The sequence below is a fragment of the Symphalangus syndactylus genome, chromosome 18 (assembly GCF_028878055.3).
Source record: "Symphalangus syndactylus isolate Jambi chromosome 18, NHGRI_mSymSyn1-v2.1_pri, whole genome shotgun sequence".
Taxonomy (NCBI): domain Eukaryota; kingdom Metazoa; phylum Chordata; class Mammalia; order Primates; family Hylobatidae; genus Symphalangus; species Symphalangus syndactylus.
The window spans coordinates 57853285-57874397 of NC_072440.2; the positions used below are offsets into that span (position 1 = coordinate 57853285).

At 46.9% G+C, this 21113-nt stretch overlaps 1 protein-coding gene across 39 annotated transcripts in view; it reads right to left on the reverse strand.

Moving 5' to 3' along the window:
* Positions 1-3915: 3915 nt before the first annotated feature.
* EWSR1 (EWS RNA binding protein 1) overlaps positions 3916-21113 on the reverse strand; it is a 29810-nt gene continuing 12612 nt past the window's right edge. For 4 of the 39 annotated variants that reach the window (XM_063623379.1, XM_055254386.2, XM_055254383.1 and 1 more), the window contains 12 exons: positions 18829-18996; positions 17042-17253; positions 15379-15559; positions 12574-12608; positions 12007-12039; positions 11571-11689; positions 7803-7932; positions 6205-6327; positions 5283-5445; positions 4855-4952; positions 4334-4586; positions 3916-4130 (listed from right to left, as the gene is read on the reverse strand). In XM_063623379.1, coding sequence (XP_063479449.1) covers positions 4091-4130; positions 4334-4586; positions 4855-4952; positions 5283-5445; positions 6205-6327; positions 7803-7932; positions 11571-11689; positions 12007-12039; positions 12574-12608; positions 15379-15559; positions 17042-17253; positions 18829-18996 — 1555 coding nt within the window. In that variant the 3' untranslated portion in view covers positions 3916-4090. Of the gene's footprint in view, positions 4131-4333; positions 4587-4854; positions 4992-5282; positions 5446-6204; positions 6328-7802; positions 7933-11570; positions 11690-12006; positions 12040-12573; positions 12612-13486; positions 13759-15102; positions 15179-15378; positions 15560-17041; positions 17254-18828; positions 18997-21113 lie in introns of those variants that run through there. The other 35 variants (XM_055254377.2, XM_055254381.1, XM_055254378.1 and 32 more) reach the window with 19 other exon arrangements.

Below are 21113 nucleotides of genomic sequence, written 5' to 3' on the forward strand. Positions count from 1 at the left end.
TGAGTGTGAGGACGGAATCCAGGACAACTCCCAGGGCTGAGCACTGGGAGGGCAGAGGTGCTAACACCTGGGGAGGGGAGGGCTGCTGGAGGTGGAGGAGGGTTGCAGGTTTGGGGTGGGGGTGAATCAGGGTGTGGACACATGACAATTTCATCTTCAAAATACCCCGATGAGCTATGATACTCTTAGGTGTTCTCATTTTACAATTTGGGGAAACTGAGGCCCAGAGAAGGCATGGGATGTGTGTAGCCAGCAGCTGTGCAGGAATTTGACTCCTGCTTATACCTACCTTGCTGCATTTTGGGGTTTTGGACATGAGTGAAGTTGGATTGAACCCAGGCTCTGTCATTGGTCATTGGGTGGGATGGTGGAGTTCCCTGAGCCTCAGTGGCACCATCTGCAGAATGGGACAGTAGTAGTAGTTACATCATGGGGTTGTGAAAAATAATGCCACTAACCCAGCTCAGTGTGGCCTGGCTCAGCATATCCACTTCTTTGGGGAGGAGGGATTATAAAGAAATTCCTTCCTCCTTCTCTTCCATGAGCTGTGGCCAGTGATAAGAGGCCTGTTCTAGATCAGCCTCCCACCTGATTCTAGGACATGTAGCTGCTATGGTGCAGACCTCACTGGGGGGTCAGACCCCTGGCCAAGGGCATGGTGGACCCTAGCTTTGACCCCCTGTGTCGTGTGGTGGCCCCGGGCCTGTGGGGCCACCTCTGGGAAAGCCTCAGCCTCTACATGGTCTCCCTTGTTCCTTGCAGGACCAAGAGAAACCACAGAAACTGCTGGAGGGACAGGAGGTTTGGGTTATACAGACCCTGAGCCCATCTGCACAGACCCTTGAGGCCACCCATCTCTGTGCACAGAATGCTGTGGCTCCCATGTGGGCTCCTTCTGGCCTTTGGCCAGAGGGCACATAGCCAGTTTCTTGCACCCACTGCTGGGTGCCAGCCAGCAGCCTGCTTGGCCTTGGTTGCAGCTAGAGGTCAGATGATGGCTGTGGCAAAACTCATTGTGGCGCACAGCCCTGCTACCGAGCAGCTCCAGGAACCTCTGGCACTGGTTGGATTAGAACTCCAAATTCTCCAGTCTGGACTGAGGCTCTGAGCACAGCCCAGGCTGAGTGAGGGACTCGCAGGAGGCTTCCGGCTGCTGTGTCCAGGTGTGGGCTCAGCTCCAAGGACACCTGCTGGTCAGCTCCTGCTCTGGCTGTGGGACAGGTGACCCTGAGCTGCCTCCAGTGCCCTCCACAAGAGAGATGCAAAACTGGAAAACCCAAGTGGGCTCTTTCCAACCTGCTTGCGTCACACTGTCCTCACTGCCGGCCCTGCGCCTAGCAGATCTGTCAGGAGTGGGGCAGGAGGGGACAGCACGAGGGCCAGCTGTTGTCCCTGTCAGACTGCAATGTCCTCAGCCCCACAGCTGCTGCTGCAGCCCTGCGCTCTTCCCCGTCGAGCAGGGGAGCTACTCCCTGTGGACATAGATCAGTCTCCCCATGGACCCCGCCACCTTTGCCCAGGCCTGTGCCATGTGGCCTCGTGGGACCTCAAGTTTGTGTTGGCAACTTTTAGTCTAGGTGCCTTTGGGGAGTTTGAGCAGGGTGTGGATAGAGGCCAGGCTTTTTCTCCACCTGCTCTGCTCTCTGCCCTGCCCACCTCCTTCATGCCCTGGCATCAGCCAGCTTCGTGCAGCCCTTTGAGACAGGCTCGGAATCCATGCTGCCTGAGGGCATCTGTGCCCAGAGCGTCCAGAAATTTCTTTGGGCTGAGAAAAATAGACATGCCTGCTGTAAACATCTCTACCAGGGCTATTTAGTGCCAGTGACAAACCCCTCTCAGAGCAGGGACGTGAGGCTACTCCTGGGGAGCCTATGCAATGCCAGAGTCCGACGGATGCTTGTGCAGTAGCAGCTTCCAGAGCAAGCTGCTTGTCTTCCCTTAGTGCTGGCAGCATGGGGGTCATGTCAGAGCACCCATCCTTTTCAGAAGCAGGTGCCTGTATACAGTGGGTTGGTGGGAGGGTGAGAGTGCAGGGTCTGGAGGGCGACCGCCCTTAGCTCAATTCGGTCTCTCAATTGCAAGTCCTCCCTTGACCTCTCTATTCCCATCTCAGCTGAGATGTGGCTGTCCTATGTTACCTGCCTTGAAGGTTATTAGGAATTAAACGCACGGAGGTACTTAGTGCAGTGCCTGGCACGACGCAGGGGCCCAGTGATGCCCTAGTCGAGTTTGGGCCTCATGTGTGCATCTTGGCTCTGACACACCAAGGCTGCAGTGAGAGCGTCCTCGGCCCCTTGAGGAACAGTGCTAGACTGGTGTGCAAGGGAGAGCAGGGCAGCTGGGGTCCCAGAGGTCTTTTGGGGCATGGCAAGCATGCTTGGAGCCACCAAATGGTTTTGAGACTGGAGATGACCTCCCGTGTCAAGTTGGTTTGGGCCAAGTGTGGTGGCTCATGCCTGTAATCCCAGCACTTTGGGAGGTCAAGGTGGGATGATCACTTGAGCCCAAGTTGAGACCAGCCTGGGCAACAGTGAGACCTGGTCTCTACAAAAACATCAAAAAAATTAGCCGGGTGCTACACCTGTAGTCCCAGCTACTCAATGAGCTCAGGAGGTGAAGCTGTGATTGCGCCACTGCACTCCAGCCTTGGTGAGAGCAAGACCATCTCAAACAACAAAAACCCCACAAACCTTGGTCTGGCTTCTGAGGAAGGGCTGGAGATACTGAGGGGAGAAGCAGGGAACCCAGTGAGGTGGCGTCCTGGAGGTGGGGGCTGTGGGTGGATTTGCACTGTCCTGGATTTGGAAGAGAGCTAGATTGGGGGCTGGGGTTTGAGAATGGGTCACGGATGACTCCAAGGTTTGGGGCAAGTGTGTGTTTGCTGAACTGGGGTGTAGGCAGGATGGGGCAAGAGCAAGCCCTGCTCTACACCCATCATGCACCCAAGCCGAGTTGGCCCTAGGGAGAAAGGGCTAAAGCATGGAAAGGACAGCCAGGCAGTGGGGGGGCTCAGGGGAGCCCAATGCTAGCCTTGGGCCCTCCTGCATTTAGGGATAGGAGAAAAAGGAAGCAATGAAGGAGATGGGAGAACAGAGAAGGAATGACCATTGATTTGGCAACATTAGATGGGGTTGGTGACTGACAGCTGTTTTAGTGCAGGCAAAGAATGAAGTGGGTTCCAGAGAGGGAGGAGTGGACACAGCTTTCCATGCACTTCCTGGATAAAGGGCCAGGAAGATGGTTTGGTGGAGGGAGGGGGATGATGGCTGGTTAAGGGAGGGTTTTCCAAACGTAGGGAGTCAAACACATATTAGAACAGGAAATGACCAGGGAAGGAAACAGCAGAGGTGCACACAATGCATGCCCAGAAGTAGTGCTGGGGATGAGGGCCCGACCTAGTCCGCCTGACAGAGATCATCCCTCACCTGAGGGAGCAGCCCCTTAGATGCTCCTAGTGCCTGATCTGTGAGCCCATGGAAGGCAAAGTTATTTCCAGTTCTTCCTGTGCCTCGCTTACCTGGATCTCTCCTTGAACCTTTGGACACTAGTGGGTCTCTGAGAGGCTGCATCAGGGCCACAGTCTGTTTCCATATCACAACTGCTTCACATTTCCCCTCACACGACCCCTGAACAAACCATTTATCTGGAAGGCACCCCTCTCCTGGATGGGGTGGGAGCATGCTCCCAGCAGACACGCAGTGACTGTGGAACAGAGGCCGAGAAGGATGACTGCTTATAAACATTTGGAATTTTATTTAAAAAAAAAAAAAAAAAAACATCACAACCATGAACATTGTTACAGTTAAGAGGCCCTCTTGGTTCTCCACAATGATACTGAGCATGCTCACAAGGGGTTCCCATTGTTAAAGTCTTAAACAACCATTTTTAAAAGAAGGAAAAAAAAACTCCGCACACTACCATTTAACTTGTTTTAATGTTTCTTCACAAATGGTGAAAAATACTAAAGTACAGACAAGGAATAATCATAATGTTGTGGCCAACATTATAAATATGGAATTATAAATTTAAAACATTTTCTGGTTTAAAAAATAAATCTGGTAGTCAATGCAGCTCTGCGGGGTCTCTCCATCTAGTAGGGCCGATCTCTGCGCTCCTGACGGTGCTCGCCTCTGCAAGGTAAAGAGGGCCCTTTGGTTAGAATGGGAAGGGGTAAGGAAGCCCTTCCAGAGACCCCAGGTGCCCCTTCCTGACTACTCCTCCCAAGCACTAGCACAAGCTTCCTAGCGCCATGAGGACTTGCTCCAACCAAGCTGGGAGGGGCTGTCCTCTTAATGTACCTGGCGGCCCACAGCTGCTTTTCACCAGCACTTACTTATCCATTTTTCCAGGTCCTCCACGTCCTCCTCTTCTTCCTCCCATCTGTTCCATCAAAGGTCCAGGGGGCCCCCCAGGGCCACCTCGTCTTCCTCCACCAAAGCCTCCTCGGTCCATGCCCCGGCCACCACGGAAGCCACCTCTGTCTCCACCACGGCCACCTCTGAACATTCCACCGGGACCACCACGATCCATGAGGCCACCTCTTCCTCCCCGCATGCCACCAGGGCCACCTCTGCCACGATCACCACCTAAGGTGAGAAAAGCAGGGCGAAAGCAGTCAGTGGGTGGCTGCAGAGGCCCTGTGGACACTGTGGAAGCTGCTCTGCTTCCTTCTCTCACAGCAGAAACAAACCAGATACTTCACTCAATCTCAGCATCGGGCTGACAATTTAGAAATGACGACACAACAACTCAAGGTTCTTAAGCAGAGGGCAGCTGCAGTTTACCAAGCCCACAAATAAGAAAAGAGGTTTAGCACCAGGAAGCTGAAGGGACACTCATGAAACCTGCACCTACCCGGGGGTGGGAAGGGTGGCGGGAGGAAGCCTTCAGGCTTTGGGGCCTTACACTGGTTGCATTCTGTTCTCCAGGCGAAGTTCTGGTTTCCACAACCCCTGCATACAATTACATCACAGCAGAAATCACCAATTGAACTAAGGAAGATAAGGAAAGGTGGTGTGTGAACAGGTACACACTATCAAGAGGATCTATGTACACCCAGGCTTTAGGGCACAGCCTCAGGCAGCACTGCACCCACAGGACAGGTCAAATCAATCTTCAGAAGGCTCTGAAGCATTCAGTGAATGGCAGACTAGTGTCCCTAACCAGCCATCAGGGTCATTATTCTGTTACTCTAGACAGAGCAATCCACTCTACAGTAGGGATGGGGTGAGGGAAGGGTGGCTTCACTCACAGGGTATCAATTTGCCAAGACAAGTACATACGGATTGGGACACTGCCAGTCTCCAGCTCGGTGCTGGACGTTTCCTCCTCCAGAGGGGTTCCCTCGGGAACCCCGGGGTCCTCTTGGAGGGAAGCCTCCTCTATCTCCTCCACGGCCTCCCATGCGACCCATGGGTCCCCCAGGACCTCCTGGGCCTCCTGGACCTACAACAAGAAACAGCAAATCATTTCTCTGTAGCACCAGATTTGCTATGGGAAATAAAAATCACTAAGTAAACCCACAAATACCACTGTTGTCATTTCCCCATCACCTGTCCCGTGTTTCCGTGCGGCTCAGGCATCAGCCCCCTTCCCTGTGAGGAGCGTGTTCCACGTGCTCTACAGAAACAGAGCTCCCACGATTCTTTTTTTTTTGAGACAGAGTCTCGCACTGTTGCCCAGGCTGGAGTCAGTGGCACGATCTTGACTCACTGCAACCTCCGCCCCTCAGATTCAAGCAATTCTCCTGACTCAGCCTCCTGAGTAGCTGGGATTACAGGCATGCGCCACCATGCCTGGCAAATTTTTGTATTTTTAGTAGAGAGGGAGTTTCACCATGTTGGCCAGGCTGGTCTTGAACTCCTGACCTCAGGTGATCCGCCTGCCTCGGCCTCCCAAAGTGCTGGGATTACAGGCGTGAGCCACCGCACCCGGCCGAACTCCCACAATTCTATGAGGAGTAGGCATGTCTATACAGACACAACCAAAGCCGAATAAATGGCAGTCTGGAGTTGACAGGCAGAGTGGCTTCCAGCCTCCCAAGTTCTTCCTTTTACTCCCACAAACATTCACTGTTAGCTCTCAATAGTCTAGTATTGACTCTACACACAATTTTATATTTCTTCACTCTAATAATCAGGTTTCTCAAGGGTATGAAGTGTATTGAAAACCTTTTAATGCAACACAGGAGCTCAGAAAAAGTACCTCCACGGAGTGGTGGTGGCATCCCTCTGCCCTCACGGGGTGGCATACCACCCCGCATACTGTTCATTGGAGGCTTCTTCCGAGCAAGGGAGACTTTAAGTTTGCTCCCTTGAAAATCTTTCCCTGGAACAAGACAACAGAGCATCAATTACTCCCCTATACTCCCTGTTCACCAACTCCACGACATCATCAAATGACCACACCCAGATGCGTTAGGTCTGCCTGTAATCTTCTCCAAGATCTTTACTGACAAGGCCAGAAAAAGGCTTTTTTTGAGATGGGGGTCTCACTCTGTTGCCCGGGCTAGAGTGCAGTGACACAGCTCACTGCAGCTTCAATCTCACTGGCTCAAGCAATCCTCCCAAGAAGCTGGGACTACAGGCATGCATCACCATGCCCGACTAATTTTACAAAATTGTTTGTAGAGGCAGTGTCTGGCTAGGTTGCCCAGGCTGCTCGTGAACTCCTTGGTTCAAGCAATCCTCCTGCCTTGGCCTCCTAAAGTGGTAGGATTATAGGCAAGAGCCATTGTGCCTGGCCAGAAAAAGGCCATACTTAAATATACTTAAAAACCTCCCTACAGCCTGACCAACACGGTGAAACCCCGTCTCTACTAAAATATACAAAAGTTAGCTGGGCGTGTTCACATGCGCCTGTAGTCCAGCAGCTTCTCCAGTGGCTGACGCACAAGATTCGCTTGAACCTGGGAGGTGGAGGTTGCAGTAAGCTGAGATTGCTTGCAACACTGCACTCCAGCCTGGGTGACAAAGTGAGACTGTCTCAAAAAAAAAAAAAAAAAAAAAAACAAAAAAACACAAAAAAAACACTGTCTACCAAAAGGAAGAAAATAAGCTGGTGGGAAGCTGACTGCATGGCCAATAAAAGAGAACCAGGACTTGTTATTTGACACTTTCTTTGAGACAGTCTTGCTCCGTTGCCCAGGTTGGAGTGCAGTGGTGCAATCTCAGCTCACTGGAGCTTCAAACTCCCCGGGCTCAAGTGATCCTCCCACCTCAGCCTCCTGAGTGGCTGGGACTATAGGTATAGGAGTGTGCCACAACACCTGGCTAATTTTTGTATTTTTTTTTGTAGAGACAGGGTTTTGCCATGTTCCCCAGGCTGGTCTCAAGCCCCTGGATTCAAGCGATGCACCTATGTTGGCCTCCCAAAGTGCTGGGATTACAGGTGCAAGCCACTGGACGTGGCCAAGTCATTCAATGCTTTCAAGTTGGTTTTGTCTGAAGTGAAATCCCAGCATTAATGTCAAGGCCTTATTTAAATATATATATTTATCTATATGCAAATGTACAATGGCTAAGATGTTCTTTTGAAGGGTTTTCTGTACCGTCTGAAAATCTGTGCTTAGAGAAGTGTTTGCCACTTTAAGCGAGGTTGATTTGTAATACTAATGCCTGAAAATAAAGGGAATCTCCAAATCCAGGGTCAATGGCTGGGTCCTAATACTACTGAAGGGAGACCGGCAATCTACCTCCCCCAGAAGAGATGGAAGGTCTTCTTGCTCCTGTGGTTCACAAGTTTCTCCCTCATGCCATACTCTATAGCCAGGGAGATTAAGAACGCCAGTGAGTACATCTCACCATCAAACCATTCCACGGCAGCCTTGGCAGTAGGTGGGTCTTCATAGGACACTGTGGCATCGCCTTTGGGCTTTCCTGTTTCCTTGTCCAGGTAGATGTGGATCATGGGTTGCCCAGTTCTCTTGTTCATCTAGACAAAGAATAGCATAGTTAGGCATGACTAGAACATACTAATTTGGGAGAAAAAAGTCCAGGCAAAATCCAGGAAAAGTACTAATTTTTCACATGTAGTAAGTCACTAAATGTCAACTGTTTCTCCGCTTTTAAGTTTTTCAGAATCCTGTTATTTTCTCCTCCATCCCTGCTTTATCATAAAAACCAAAGTAGACCAAAGTGTGGAAGTGAACAGGATAGGCCCCACTCCTGCCTTAGCCATTTTCTGATGCTGGTTCACCTGCCCTGGCATTTTCTACACCCAGACAGGTACCCACTGAGCACAGCCACCTCATAGGGGTAGTCAGACTTTGATACCACTAAGTAAGACATGACTGGCATAAAGAAAATTATCCTTAAACCGTGAAGTACAGTGTACAGGCTGTGAGTGAACTACAGGGATTCTTGGTTAGTCTAACACAGCCACTACTTCCTCCAGTTAGAACAGATGACTAGTCTTTCAGCTATCAGATGTGGTTGACTTGAATTCAGGAGCCACCTTGTATAAGAGTATCTTCATGTGTACTTTTTTGCATTATATATGCACACGATCAGTTTAGTCTGTAATTGTTTACATATATCCAGTAATACAAGAGCAATCTAGTTATAGGGCTTAAAAAAGATTACAACAGGATATATATATTGATACCTCTGACTTAAAAAAAAGGAACATGATACCTAAAAACTGAAAAGAAAATATGGCAAAACTGTGGTATGAATAATGCGGAAATGCACTGTTTTCTTTTTTGTGAGACAGAGTCTCACTCTGTTGTCCAGGCTGGTCTCAAACTCCTGGGCTCAAGCAATCCTTGGGATCCTCCTGCCTTGGCCCCCCAAAGTGCTGGGATTACACATGTGAGCCACTGTACCCAGCTTGGAAATCTATTTTAACATCTTTATTTCCAAAATTTTGATGGTAAATACTACTTTCTTAACCAGGATAAACTCCACATTCCTGAATAAACTACATATTATATACATAGTAAAAAGTAGTCTTTTTAATATGCTCAAGCCTGTAATCCCAGCTACTCAAGAGGCTTTAGGCTTGAACCCAGGAGGCGGAGGTTGCAGTGAGCTGAAATTGTGCCACTGCACTCCAGTCTGGGCGACAGAGCGAGACTCCATCTCAAAAAAAAGCAAAAAAACAAAAGGAGTCTTGCATAGGGTAGAATATGACAGTAGACACTAAAAGCATTTTACTTTTGAGGTGTGTGGGATATCTGTGCCCACACACACCTACAAGTAGGGAGAAATCGCCTTATATAAGATTTACCAAAATGAACTGTATTTCCTTTTTTTTTTTTGAGATGGAGTCTTGCTCTGTTGCCAGGCTGGAGTACAGTGGCGCCATCTCAGCTCACTGCAACCTCTGCGTCCTGGGATCAAGTGATTCTCCTGCCTCAGACTCCCGAGTAGCTTGAACTACAGACGCGTGTCACCACACCCGGCTAATTTCTGTATTTTTAGTAGAGACGGGGTTTCACCATGTTGCATGTTGGCCAGGATGGTCTCGATCTCTTGACCTCGTGATCCGCCCGCCCTGGCCTCCCAAAGTGCCGGGATTACAGGCATGAGCCACCGCGCCTGCCCAAAATCAACTGTATTTCTTTTTTTTTTTTTTTTTTTTTGAGACGGAGTCTCACTCTGTTGCCCAGGCTGGAATGCAGTGGCGCGATCTCAGCTCACTGCAAGCTCCACCTCCCGGGTTCATGCCATTTTCCCGCCTCAGCCTCCCGAGTAGCTGGGACTACAGGTGCCTGCCACCAAGCCTGGCTAATTTTTTGTATTTATAGTAGAGACGGGGTTTCATCGTGTTATCCAGGATGGTGTTGATCTCCTGACCTCGTGATCCACCCGCCTCGGCCTCCCAAAGTGCTGGGATTACAGGCGTGAGCCACCGCGCCCGGCCAAATCAACTGTATTTCTATACAGCAGTAATAACCAGAAAAGCGTCATTTAACGAAGACCATTAACCACAGCAACTTGAAAATAAACGAAACCTAGAAGTAAAACTAGTAAAATTTGCAAGACCTTTAAGGAAATCGATAGTCTTCACTGAAGATCTAAATAGGCTGGGTGTGGTGGCTCACACCTGTAATCCCAGCACTTTGGGAGGCCAAGGCGGGTGGATCACGTGAGGTCAGAAGTTCAAGACCAGCCCGGCCAACATGGTGAAATCCCATCTCTACTTACAAAAATTAGCCAGGGGTGGTGGTAGGCTCCTGTAATTCCAGCTACTCAGGAGGCTGAGGCAAGGAGACCCGGGAGGCAGAGGTTACAGGGAGCCGAGATTGTGCCACTGCAATCCAGATGGGTGAAAGAGTGAGACTCTGTCTCAAAGTAAAATAAAATAAATCATAAATAGAAACAGGCCAGGTGTGGTGGCTCATGTCTGCAATCACAAAACTTTGGGAGTTGAGGCGGCAGATCACCTGAGGTCAGGAGTTCAAGACCAGCCTGACCAACATGGTGAAACCCCATCTCTACTAAAAATACAAAAATTAGCTGGGCCTGGTGGCGGGCACCTGTAATCCTAGCTACTCAGGAGGCTGAGGCAGGACAATCACTTGACCCAGGAGCCAGAGGTTGCAGTGAGCCAAGATCACGCCACTGCACTCCAGCCTGGTGACACAGTGAGACCGTATCAATAAATAAATAAGCAAATAAACAAACAAATAAATGGAGAAATAAAATCTTCATGGGAAAAAAAAGATCACTATTACAAAAATGTAAATTCTCCTGAAATTACTTCATAGATTTAGTAAATATTCAATTGGGGTTTTAAGGTTTTGAAGTTTATGGAGTTCATAAACTAACTCTAATACAGAAGAGCAAGAACTGAAAAACAGTCAAAATCCCTGAAGGAAAATCTGCATTACTAGCTATTAAGAATTAGCATAAAGACACAGTAATTTGAGGTTGGGCGCAGTGGCTCATGCTTGTAAGCCCAGCAGTTTGGGAGCCTGAGGCAGGTGGATCACTTGAGGCGGCCAGGAGTTCGAGACCAGCCCGGCCAACAGGCGAAAATCCATCTCCACTAAAAATATAAAAATTAGTCGGGCGTGGTGGCATGTGCCTGTAAGTCCAGCTACCTCAAAAGGCTGTGGCCGGAGAATCACTTGAACCTGGGAGGCTGAGGTTGAGCAAGATTCTGTCCCTAGGGGTGGAGGAGGGAAGGCTGGGCGTAGCGGCTCACACCTGTAATCCCAGCACTTTGGGAGGTGCCAAGGTGGGCAGATCACCTGAGGTCAGAAGTTTGAGACCCGCCTGACCAACACGGTGAAACCCCATCTCTACTAAAGAGACAAAATTAGCTGGTGGCACACGCCTGTAATCCCAGCTACTTGGGAGGCTAAGGCAGGAGATTCGCTTGAACAGAGGTTGCAGTGAGCCAAGACTTGCGCCATTGTACTCCAGCCTGGGCACCAAGAGGGAAACTCCATCTCAAAAAAAAGGCTAATTTTTTTTTTTTTTTAAAGGAACAAACCATAAGATATCTAGAAAGAAGTCAGGCAAAGGCAACCTTAGAAAACAACTCTCAACATCAATTCAATCTCTTTAAAATGCTCTGTGGTTTAAAGTTCTGCCAGATGACCTGGTTATGATTTTACTGACCTTAACAACCCCACACTGCTTAAAGAAGTCTGCCAGATCATCTAGAGTCACACTGTCATTTAATCCTTGTACATAAATTGCACTGTTGTCAGAGTCTTCATCTGGATCTACAGGTGGGCCTTTCAGAGAAAACAAGACAGGAGAATTATTATCATGCATCTATAGGGGTTTCTTAACTACCTGATCACTACTGCCCAAGGATATTCATCATAAATCTAAGAAAACTACCAAGCATACTAAGAAGAATGCTATCAAACTTTTGGTTTACTTCACTTAAGGCAATTATGAGTAGATGCTCACAAAGGTTTCCCAAACTGTCATTGACAACAAGAATATCACACTGGTCTATAAGGCTGCTGAACTCTAGGCATGCATTTACCTCTGTGCCATTAATTTATAAAGCACAATATGAAGCACAACTAGAATTCAAAATTACCTAGATCAAGATCTGGTCCTTCATCCATGGGTCCTGCCAACCAGGAAAGATCATATAAAATATTATTAGTGCACGTCTTGCAAGCTACAAACCTTACAAACACACATAGCTATCTACTATACCACCATTTGATGGGGATTCATTAAACTCAAAATGACCCGCACTGCTAAAATGGAGCAGTGCCTCTTTAACATTTGTGAAAGGTTTGCTAGGGTTTGCTTTTTTTTCTTTGCTGGTTTGCTTCTAAACCATTAACCAAATACACTCAATGCTTATGTGCCAAATCAGTGTTAAATTTAAGTCAAATTTTTTCCTCTAAATAAACCAAATTTAAAAATTTATTCTCCCCCATATTACAGAAGCAGTTACTCAATACTTCAAGTTACCCTTTGTTTTGTAACCATAGGTTAACCTTATTACCCCTAAGACAATGCCGGCAGTACCCATTAGTCTCTTTTGTATAGATCATTTTTAAACCACTTATGAAACTAATAAAAAAATTATAGTTTTCTAAAAACTGACTGCATTTTTTTAAAACACTATCTATGGTAATACTCAAAAACTTACCACCAGGCTTATTGAAGCCACCTCGCTCTCCAGCGCTGCTGGGGGGATAAACGAAGAAATGAAGGCCTTTCCCTTTAAAAGCCAGTACCGCTCTGAGCCTTGGGGGGGCTCGTGGGGAAGAAGGGCACTGGCTAAACACATCTCCAAACAATGCATCTCTCTCATCTTGTCACTATGCCTTTCTTCAGGGCAGCTTGCTCAAATTTCCTCAATATACAACCTTGCTTGTCTGATTGTACACACCAGTGTGGTTGGTTCCTTTCATTTCGGGGGCTGGTATTAATAGTGCAATACTTGGCAAATTAGGAAGAAAAAATAGATCCCAAACACCCACCCCATCAGGTGAAAAACCAGAAGAGCTTGGTATAGAGGGGAGGAGCAAGTGGGGGTTAACTGCTGTGATAAACCTTTCCATGTTCATAAAGGTGCACCCTCAACCTCTCCCAAGGGAGAGCCAAATGAGGCCCAGGGTTTCCTAACAAGTCACAGTATAATAAAGCAGGAGACAGCCACATTAAATTCCTACAACACACATCAGAGGACGCATCCAGCCAATCTTCAGCATAAAGCCACACATCTCAGGGCACGAATAGATTTAACAATCGCTGTGAAAGGAGAATTTACAACAAATACCAAGGCTCAACGGACTGGGGGTGCAACTTTATAGACATATCAGTTAGAATAATGACTATGGCCGTGTAAAATTACTTAAAGAGGGGAGAGGGAAATTGAATTGGACTTTTTGGGTTAGATTTTGTTTTCTTTAAAATTAAATAAAGGCAGCTCCCCAGTGGGAGGCCCTGAGTTTTTTCTAACCAGTATTGCACCTTTAATACCTGAATATACAATTTCAAGCTGTTGCATGCAGCTTTGTTGCCTTTTTAAAAGTACACACCATAAAATGTTCTCTCTCTTTAAACACAAAAGTTTACACTTTAATGTTACACAATTCTAGAGTATTATACCTCCTCTGGTTCATTACCAAACAACAAGTATGCAGTTACCAAAGTTACAGAAGGATTCCATTTATACAATGAATACATTTTGTTAAAAATATTCTATGTATATTTTTCCTCTCCATATGGACACCGTGTCTAGTCCCACTTTTCATTATGCTGCCGGCTGAGTACTGAGTACGGGTACTTTTTAAGTATTGAAGTGTATACAAGGCTCTCACTTTGTAACCTGTAGCATATAAATGCGACAAAGCATGTTAAAAAGTTTCCACGTTTAACAGCCAATGAAAATATCAAAATACTGAGGCAATGAAAAAGGGCATGTTAACAACATTGAGTGCCTTACCTGTAGAAGACACTGAAAACCATCACCACACCACAATAAAAAGGGGGGGAACGAGGGAAATGCCCGTCTATCCCCACAGGATCCAACAGACTGCTTCACAGTCTGTTGAAAAACCTATGGGGAAAGCCACGGTCTCTTCTATGGCTGCAGGAGAGACTTCTCATCCAGAAAGAGGGGCCCCCTCTACTAGCAAAGTCTAGCACAATTAGTAGGATTATAACTTCTGGAGTATTTAAATAAACTTGAAATTGTCTTTGCAATTTAAAAATACTAGGAATTCTAGGTGATTTGAGACGTGATGATAGTACTTTCAAGTGTCTATGTCTATTTTAAAACATCCAAAAAGAAGTGAAACCTTTATAATATTTTCCAAATCAGAAGACTGATTTTACTTCATACCAAATCATTAAATTTTTGCCTGTTGTCAAATGACTTTCTTCCAATAAAGATTTCACTAAAGACTTTCTTAAAGTTATGCAGAATATGCAAAATAGTATCATCTTTCAGTAGTAAAGAGTATTTGCTACTATGCAAGTTAAAGATCAACTTTAATTTTGAAGTTCATTCTATTTTTTAAAAAATGCTAATTTTTCCTTGAATAGTGGCACACCGAATCAAATGTAAATATCTAACATTCTGCATAACTTTTTTTTTTTTTTTTTACCAGTTTATATAGGGACAGAACACACACAGAACTAAGCCTTCTGGATTATGTTAACCACCAATATTATAGCTCACCTTCATCAAAGTACAGACACCAGATAGGGAAAAGGGGATGGGAGAAGGGAGGGGAAGGGCAGGCAGAGGCAGCAGGGTTATGTCATTGATCTAAACAAAGTTTTCTAAACCAGATTGTGCCATCAATCAAAATGGTCAAACCGATTTAGACTTTCAACATCTCCAGTAGGAAGTGAGCCTATAATTATATACATTACTCTGCAAAATGCTATTGGATTTTTCTGTGCTCCATCCAAACTCTATGTAATCAGGTGCACCTCAGGCTATAGTTTAAGGATTATGGGACCAAAATCTTCATATGTTCAACGATTCTGAGTACAAACAGAAGTTGGGGACAAACACTGTGGAAAACAGCTGCATTCCTTTTCTGCAGTATATACACCAGGTATTTCAAGACAACCATTCAAAGGCAGTTAGTTAAAAACTTAGGGTCATTAGAAGGGTTGTGTGTGTTCCATCCCAAATCTACTACCCACAGAGGCTTCTCACCTCTGGAAACCATGAAGGGAACTGAAAGCTCTGGTTTCAAAACCATTCTTTGTTCTCCCCGACCCAACGAAGTATACTGGCAGGGAAAGAAAATAAACTGCCACTTAATATATGCCACAAAGATGACATTTCCATGTTTTAGAAGATGGCTTGAGCTCAACAGATTGTCCATGGAAATGCAGAAATTAATTTCTTATGTCTTTCAGTCCCTTCTTTCCACTGAAAATCCTATGGATGAAACAAAATTAGGTAAAAGGAGAAAAGGTTTGCTCTTACCCCATTCCACCGCGTCCTCCTCCCCGCCCACCTCTGCTCATGCCTCCACGATCAAATCCCCCTCTTCCCCTGCCCCGGTTATCAGGGCCACTCATGCTCCGGTTCTCTCCTGGTCCGGAAAATCCTCCAGACTCCTGCCCATAAACACCCATGCTACTGGGGTGGTCCTGTCGGAATGAACCTGAGGAAAGAGTCACATCTGTAAGCCATGGACCAGCATTTACACCACTGCCAGATGTACTTTCTCCTGGAATCACAAAATCCTCAATTCCAAGGCACTAACCAAGGCACCATTCTTTACATCACGATAAAGCACCCTTAATAGGTAGGCTCTTTTAAGTTCAACAAAACTGCTGGTTCATCACAGGTGAAATAACCTTATATAGTTAGCCTAGAATAAACCGCTTCTAAATAACAACAAAAGAAGCCCTCTGGCTAACATATAGTTTATAGGGTTCTATATCCTAAGATGTCTCCAAAAGCAGCTTCTTTTGAGCTAATCTCAAGAAATGAAAACAGAGCCAGGTTTCTTAGGGCTTTAGCACACTGCTAGGGGCTGAGCTCCATAAATCAACACTAACTACTTCTTTTGGTTGCTGAGAAATCCCCGTGGATAGAATGTAATTTAAAAAGAGCAACGATCCTGGTACAAACTAAATTCTGAAGATAATTAATGTGTTTTGGTTACCTCTCTCCATACAGAAGAAGTGCAAATATTCTGTGCGGAGGATTATTTTTCCCTCTTTCCTTCTCTATTTGCTTAAAGAATCATTATTTATTTTTAAAAAGACAGGGTCTATGTTGCCCAGGGTGGACTCAAACTCCTGGTCTCAAGTGATCCTCCTGCCTTGGCCTCCCCCAAAGTGCTGGGATTACAGGTGTGAGCCACCATGCCTGGCCATTTTTCCCCTTAATGGATATAAACAAACAGCAACAAAAAAACATAGCTTTTACTTGACTATCAAAATCATAGCGGCCTGCAATAGCTACCTCCCCACTTTACATTAATGACTGATAGGGAGGCCAAAAACGATGTTGGATTTACTCACTGCATACAACTTCCCTGAAGACAGCACGGCTAGCAGTCTAAAACATTTTTTTCTGATCAATCAGTATCTCTTTTCTTTTTTGGCAAGGCATACTAAAAACAATTAAATTGGAAAAAAGCACTGAAATCTTCGCTGGGGCATCCAAGATGTTAGCTGGAATGCCATGCCCTAAAGATGTGTCCTGGATTCCAAAAGCAAACAATGGTAAAGAATATTCCCCCTGTTCAAAAACTCCAAACATGGCTGGGCGCAGTGGCTCATGACCGTAATCCCAACACTCTGAGTGGCTAAGGCGGGAGGATCACCTGCGGTCAGGAGTTCAAGACCAGCCTGACCAACATGGTGAAACCCCATCTCTATGAAAAATACAAAAATTAGCTGGGCATAGTGGCAGGCGCCTATAATCTCAGCTACTCGGGAGGCTGGGGCAGGAGAATTGCTTGAACCACGAGGCAGAGGCTGCAGTGAGCTGAGATTGCACCACTGTACTCCAGCCTCGGCCCCAAGAGTGAAACTCTATCTCAAAAGAAAAACAAATCAACAAAAAAAATCAACCCCACAAAAAAACTCCAAACACATTCATTCTTATTTGGTTTTCTCTCTTAGCAACTCACTCTGCTGCCCGTAGCTGCTGCTCTGTTGGCTATATTGACTTGGAGCTTGGCTGTAGGATCCAGTTTGGGGTGGGTAACTAGTGGGAGGCTGCTGCCCATAGCTGCTTTGTTGACCATAGCTACTCTGCTGTCCATAGCTGCTCGGTTGCCCATAGGTGTTCTGCTGAGAGTAACTGCTCTGATCATAACTAGTCGGCTGTGTAGATGAATAGCTGAAAGAGAGACAAGAAAAAAAAAAGCTTTTTAGAAAGAAGAGGCTTGTTATTTCAAATCCCCTGAATAAAAGAGACATTCCCACCATGTGACACAGACATCCATAAAACAGTAGTTACTTTCTACACATCGACAATTTGAATTTCAAGTCAGCAAATACTTTTGTGTTCAGAATAAAACATTAAATGGGAGGGTAAAAAAAAAATTTTTTTTTTTTTTTTTTTTTTTTTTTGAGACAGAGTCTTGATCTGTTGCCCAAGCTGGAATGCAGTGGCACGATCTCGGCTCACTGCAAGCTCTGCCTCCCGGGTTCATGCCATTCTCCTGCCTCAGCCTCCCGAGTAGCTGGGACTACAGGTGCCCACCACCATGCCTGGCTAATTTTTTTGTGTTTTTAGTAGAGACATGGTTTCACCATGTTAGCCAGGATGGTCTCCATCTCCTGACCTCATGATCTGCCCACCTCGGCCTCCCAAAGTGCTGGGATTACAGGCATGAGCCACCGTGCCCAGCTGGAAGGGGGAAATATTATAACAACCATCTGTATAATCCTTAAAGAGTTTTCTCTTAATCGCCACTCCCATTTATAACAATGGTCATTTTCAGCTGGGAGCGGAGGCTCATGCCTGTAATCCCAGCACTTTGGGAGGCTGAGGCTGGGGGAATGGCATGAACCCGGGAGGTGGAGCTTGCAGTGAGCTGAGATCTGCTACTGCACTCCAGCCTCGGTGACTCGGGGACAAAAAAAACAAAAAACAAAAACAGGCCGGGCGCGGTGGCTCACGCTTGTAATCCCAGCACTTTGGGAGGCCGAGCCAGGCGGATCATGAGGTCAGGAGATGGAGACCATCCTGGCTAACACGGTGAAACCCTGTCTCTACTAAAAATACAAAAAAAAAAAATTAGCCAGGCGAGGTGGCGGGCACCTGTAGTCCCAGCCACTCGGGAGGCTGAGGCAGGAGAATGGTGTGAACGCCGGGGGGGGCGGAGCCTGCAGTGAGCCGAGATCACGCCACTATACTCCAGCCTGGGCGACAGCGAGACTCCATCTCAAAAAAAAAAGAAAGAATAGTTATTAGCTAGGCCAAGCGCGGGGGCTCACGCCTGTAATCCCAGCACTTTGGAGGCCGAGACAGGTGGATCACGAGGTCAGGAGATCGAGACCATCCTGGCCAACACAGTGAAACCCCATCTCTACTAAAAATACAAAAAATTAGCCGGGCGTGGTGGGCACCCGTAGTCCCAGCTACTTGGGAGGCTGAGGCAGAATGGCATGAACCCAGGAGGCGGAGCTTGCAGTGAGCAGAGATAGTGCTACGCACTCCAGCCTGGGCAACAGAGAGAGACTCCGTCTTGGAAAAAAAAAAAAAAGAAAAAGGAATAGTTATTAGCTGCCAGGCAACACTATGGGACCTTAGAACTGAGGCTTTAATGTAACCAAGTATGGTCAGATGACTTATCACTGTGACAGTCAGATAACGTACCTTACCTGAAGAGGTCAAAGCAAGCTGGTCAACAACCTGAAAAAAACTGTTTTGTCACTGTTTTTGTTTTGCCACAAAAAGTAGACTGACCTGGTAGGAGGGTAGGATGGAGGTGCGGTGACTGGCTGCATGGGGTAGCTCCCAGGCACCTGGGGATAACTGTAGTTACTCTGTCCATATCCTAGGCTGGGCTGGTTGTAACCCCCTGTGCTAGATTGAGGTTGACTAGTCTCAGTGGGCTTGTTTCCATCCTGCGGTCTAAGAGGAGAAATAAAAAATAAATAAAATTAAAAAGTGATTTTTTTTGTGTGGTTGGTCAACCACAAAACTCCTGGGAGGCCGGGCGCGGTGGCTCACGCTTGTAATCCCAGCACTTTGGGAGGCTGAGGCAGGCGGATCACGAGGTCAGGAGATTGAGACCACGGTGAAACCCCGTCTCTACTAAAAATACAAAAAATTAGCTGGGCGTGGTGGCGGGCGCCTGTAGTCCCAGCTACTCGGAGAGGCTGAGGCAGGAGAATGGCGTGAACCCGGAAGGTGGAGCTTGCAGTGAGCCGAGATTGCACCACTGCACTCCGGCCTGGGCAACAGAGCGAGACTCTGTCTCAAAAAAAAAAAAAAAAAAAAAAAAACTCCTGGGTAAGAATGCTACAAATCTATGAACAATAAGCAATGTTATTATTAAGCCTGGAAATAAATACAATAATAAATACAATCCTAAAGTAAACTACATCAAACTCAGTGTCGGTCCAGCTATATTTGCTTGAAGACAACGCTAAGGAAGGGGGAGAATCAATCATATCCACAGGAGAGACATTAATATGCTCCATTCATCACAGTAAACGCTATAAAAGAGCATTGCAATATTGTGTGCTACCAGTTTAGGTGGTCTGGGAGAAGTGATCTGTTAGGGAATAAATGCTTTTTCTCAAAGGGGACTGCTGAAGACTAGAAATTAACAATAATGTAAGTTTTAGGTTGGAGTAACATGAGTCCATGGCATCATAAACTTAGAGAATTTGTGGGTTTATGTTTCTCATTTCTTAAAAACAGACCAGGCCAAGGCCAGGCGAGAATGGCTCACGCCTATAATCCCAGCACTTTGGGAGGCCGAGGTGGGGGGATCACGAGGTCAGGAGATTGAGACCACCCTGGCTAAGACAGTGAAACCCCGTCTCTACTAAATATACAAAAAAAAAAAAAAAAAAAAAAAATTAGCCAGGCGTGGTGGTGGGCGCCTGTAGTCCCAGCTACTCGGGAAGCTGAGCCGGGAAAATGGCGTGAACCCAGGAGGTGGAGCTCGCAGTGAGCCAAGATTGCGCCACTGCACTCCAGCCTGGGCGATGGAGCGAGACTCTGTCTCAAAAACAAACAAAACCCCAGCACTTTGGGAGGCTGAGGCAGAAGCATGGTTTGAGCCCAGGAGTTTCAGACCAGCCTGGTAATATAGGGAGACCCTACCTTTACAGAAATAGAAAAATATTAGCCAGGTATGGTGGTACATGCCTGTGGTCTCAGCTACTTGGAAGGCTGAGGTGGGAGGACTGCTGGGGCATGGGAGGTGAAGGCTGCAGTGAGCTATTGATCGTGTACTCCATCCTGGGCAACAGAGAGACTCTATCTCAAAAAACAAACTGCCAGGTGCGGTGGCTCATGCCTATAATCCAAGCACTTTGGGAGGCCAAGGCAGGTGGATTGCCTGATGTCAGGAGTTCGACACCAGCCTGGCCAAAATGGAGAAACCCCGTCTCTACTAGAAATACAAAAAATTGGCCGGGCGCGGTGGCTCACACCTATAATCCCAGAACTTTGGGAGGCCGAGACGGGAGGATCACGAGGTCAGGAGATCAAGACCATCCTGGCTAACACGGTGAAACCCTGTCTCTATTAAAAATACAAAAAACTAGCCGGGCATCGTGGTGGGTGCCTGTAGTCCCAGCTACTTGGGAGGCTAAGGTAGGAGAATGGCATGAACCTGGGAGGTGGAGCTTGCAGTGAGCTGAGATTGCGCCACTGCACTCCAGCCTGGGCGACAGAGCGAGACTCCGTCAAAAAAAAAAAAAAAAAAAAAAAAAAAAAATTAGCTGGGCAGGGTGGTGGGGCGCCTGTAATCCCAGGTACTCAGGAGGCTGAGGCAGGAGAATCACTTGAACCCCGGAGGCAGAGGCTCCAGTGAGCCGAGATTGTGTCATTGCACACTAGCCTGGACAAGAGCGAAACTCCATCTTAAAAAAAAAAAACGACCAAACCACCCAACCAATCAACCAGAAAAAAATCACTTCCTAAACTGGGATGCCATAAATTAATCTAACTTGGCTCAAAGTCTCCGCAATGGAAACACTAGAGTAAGGCAAAGAGACCCCTCCCAAGTCCCT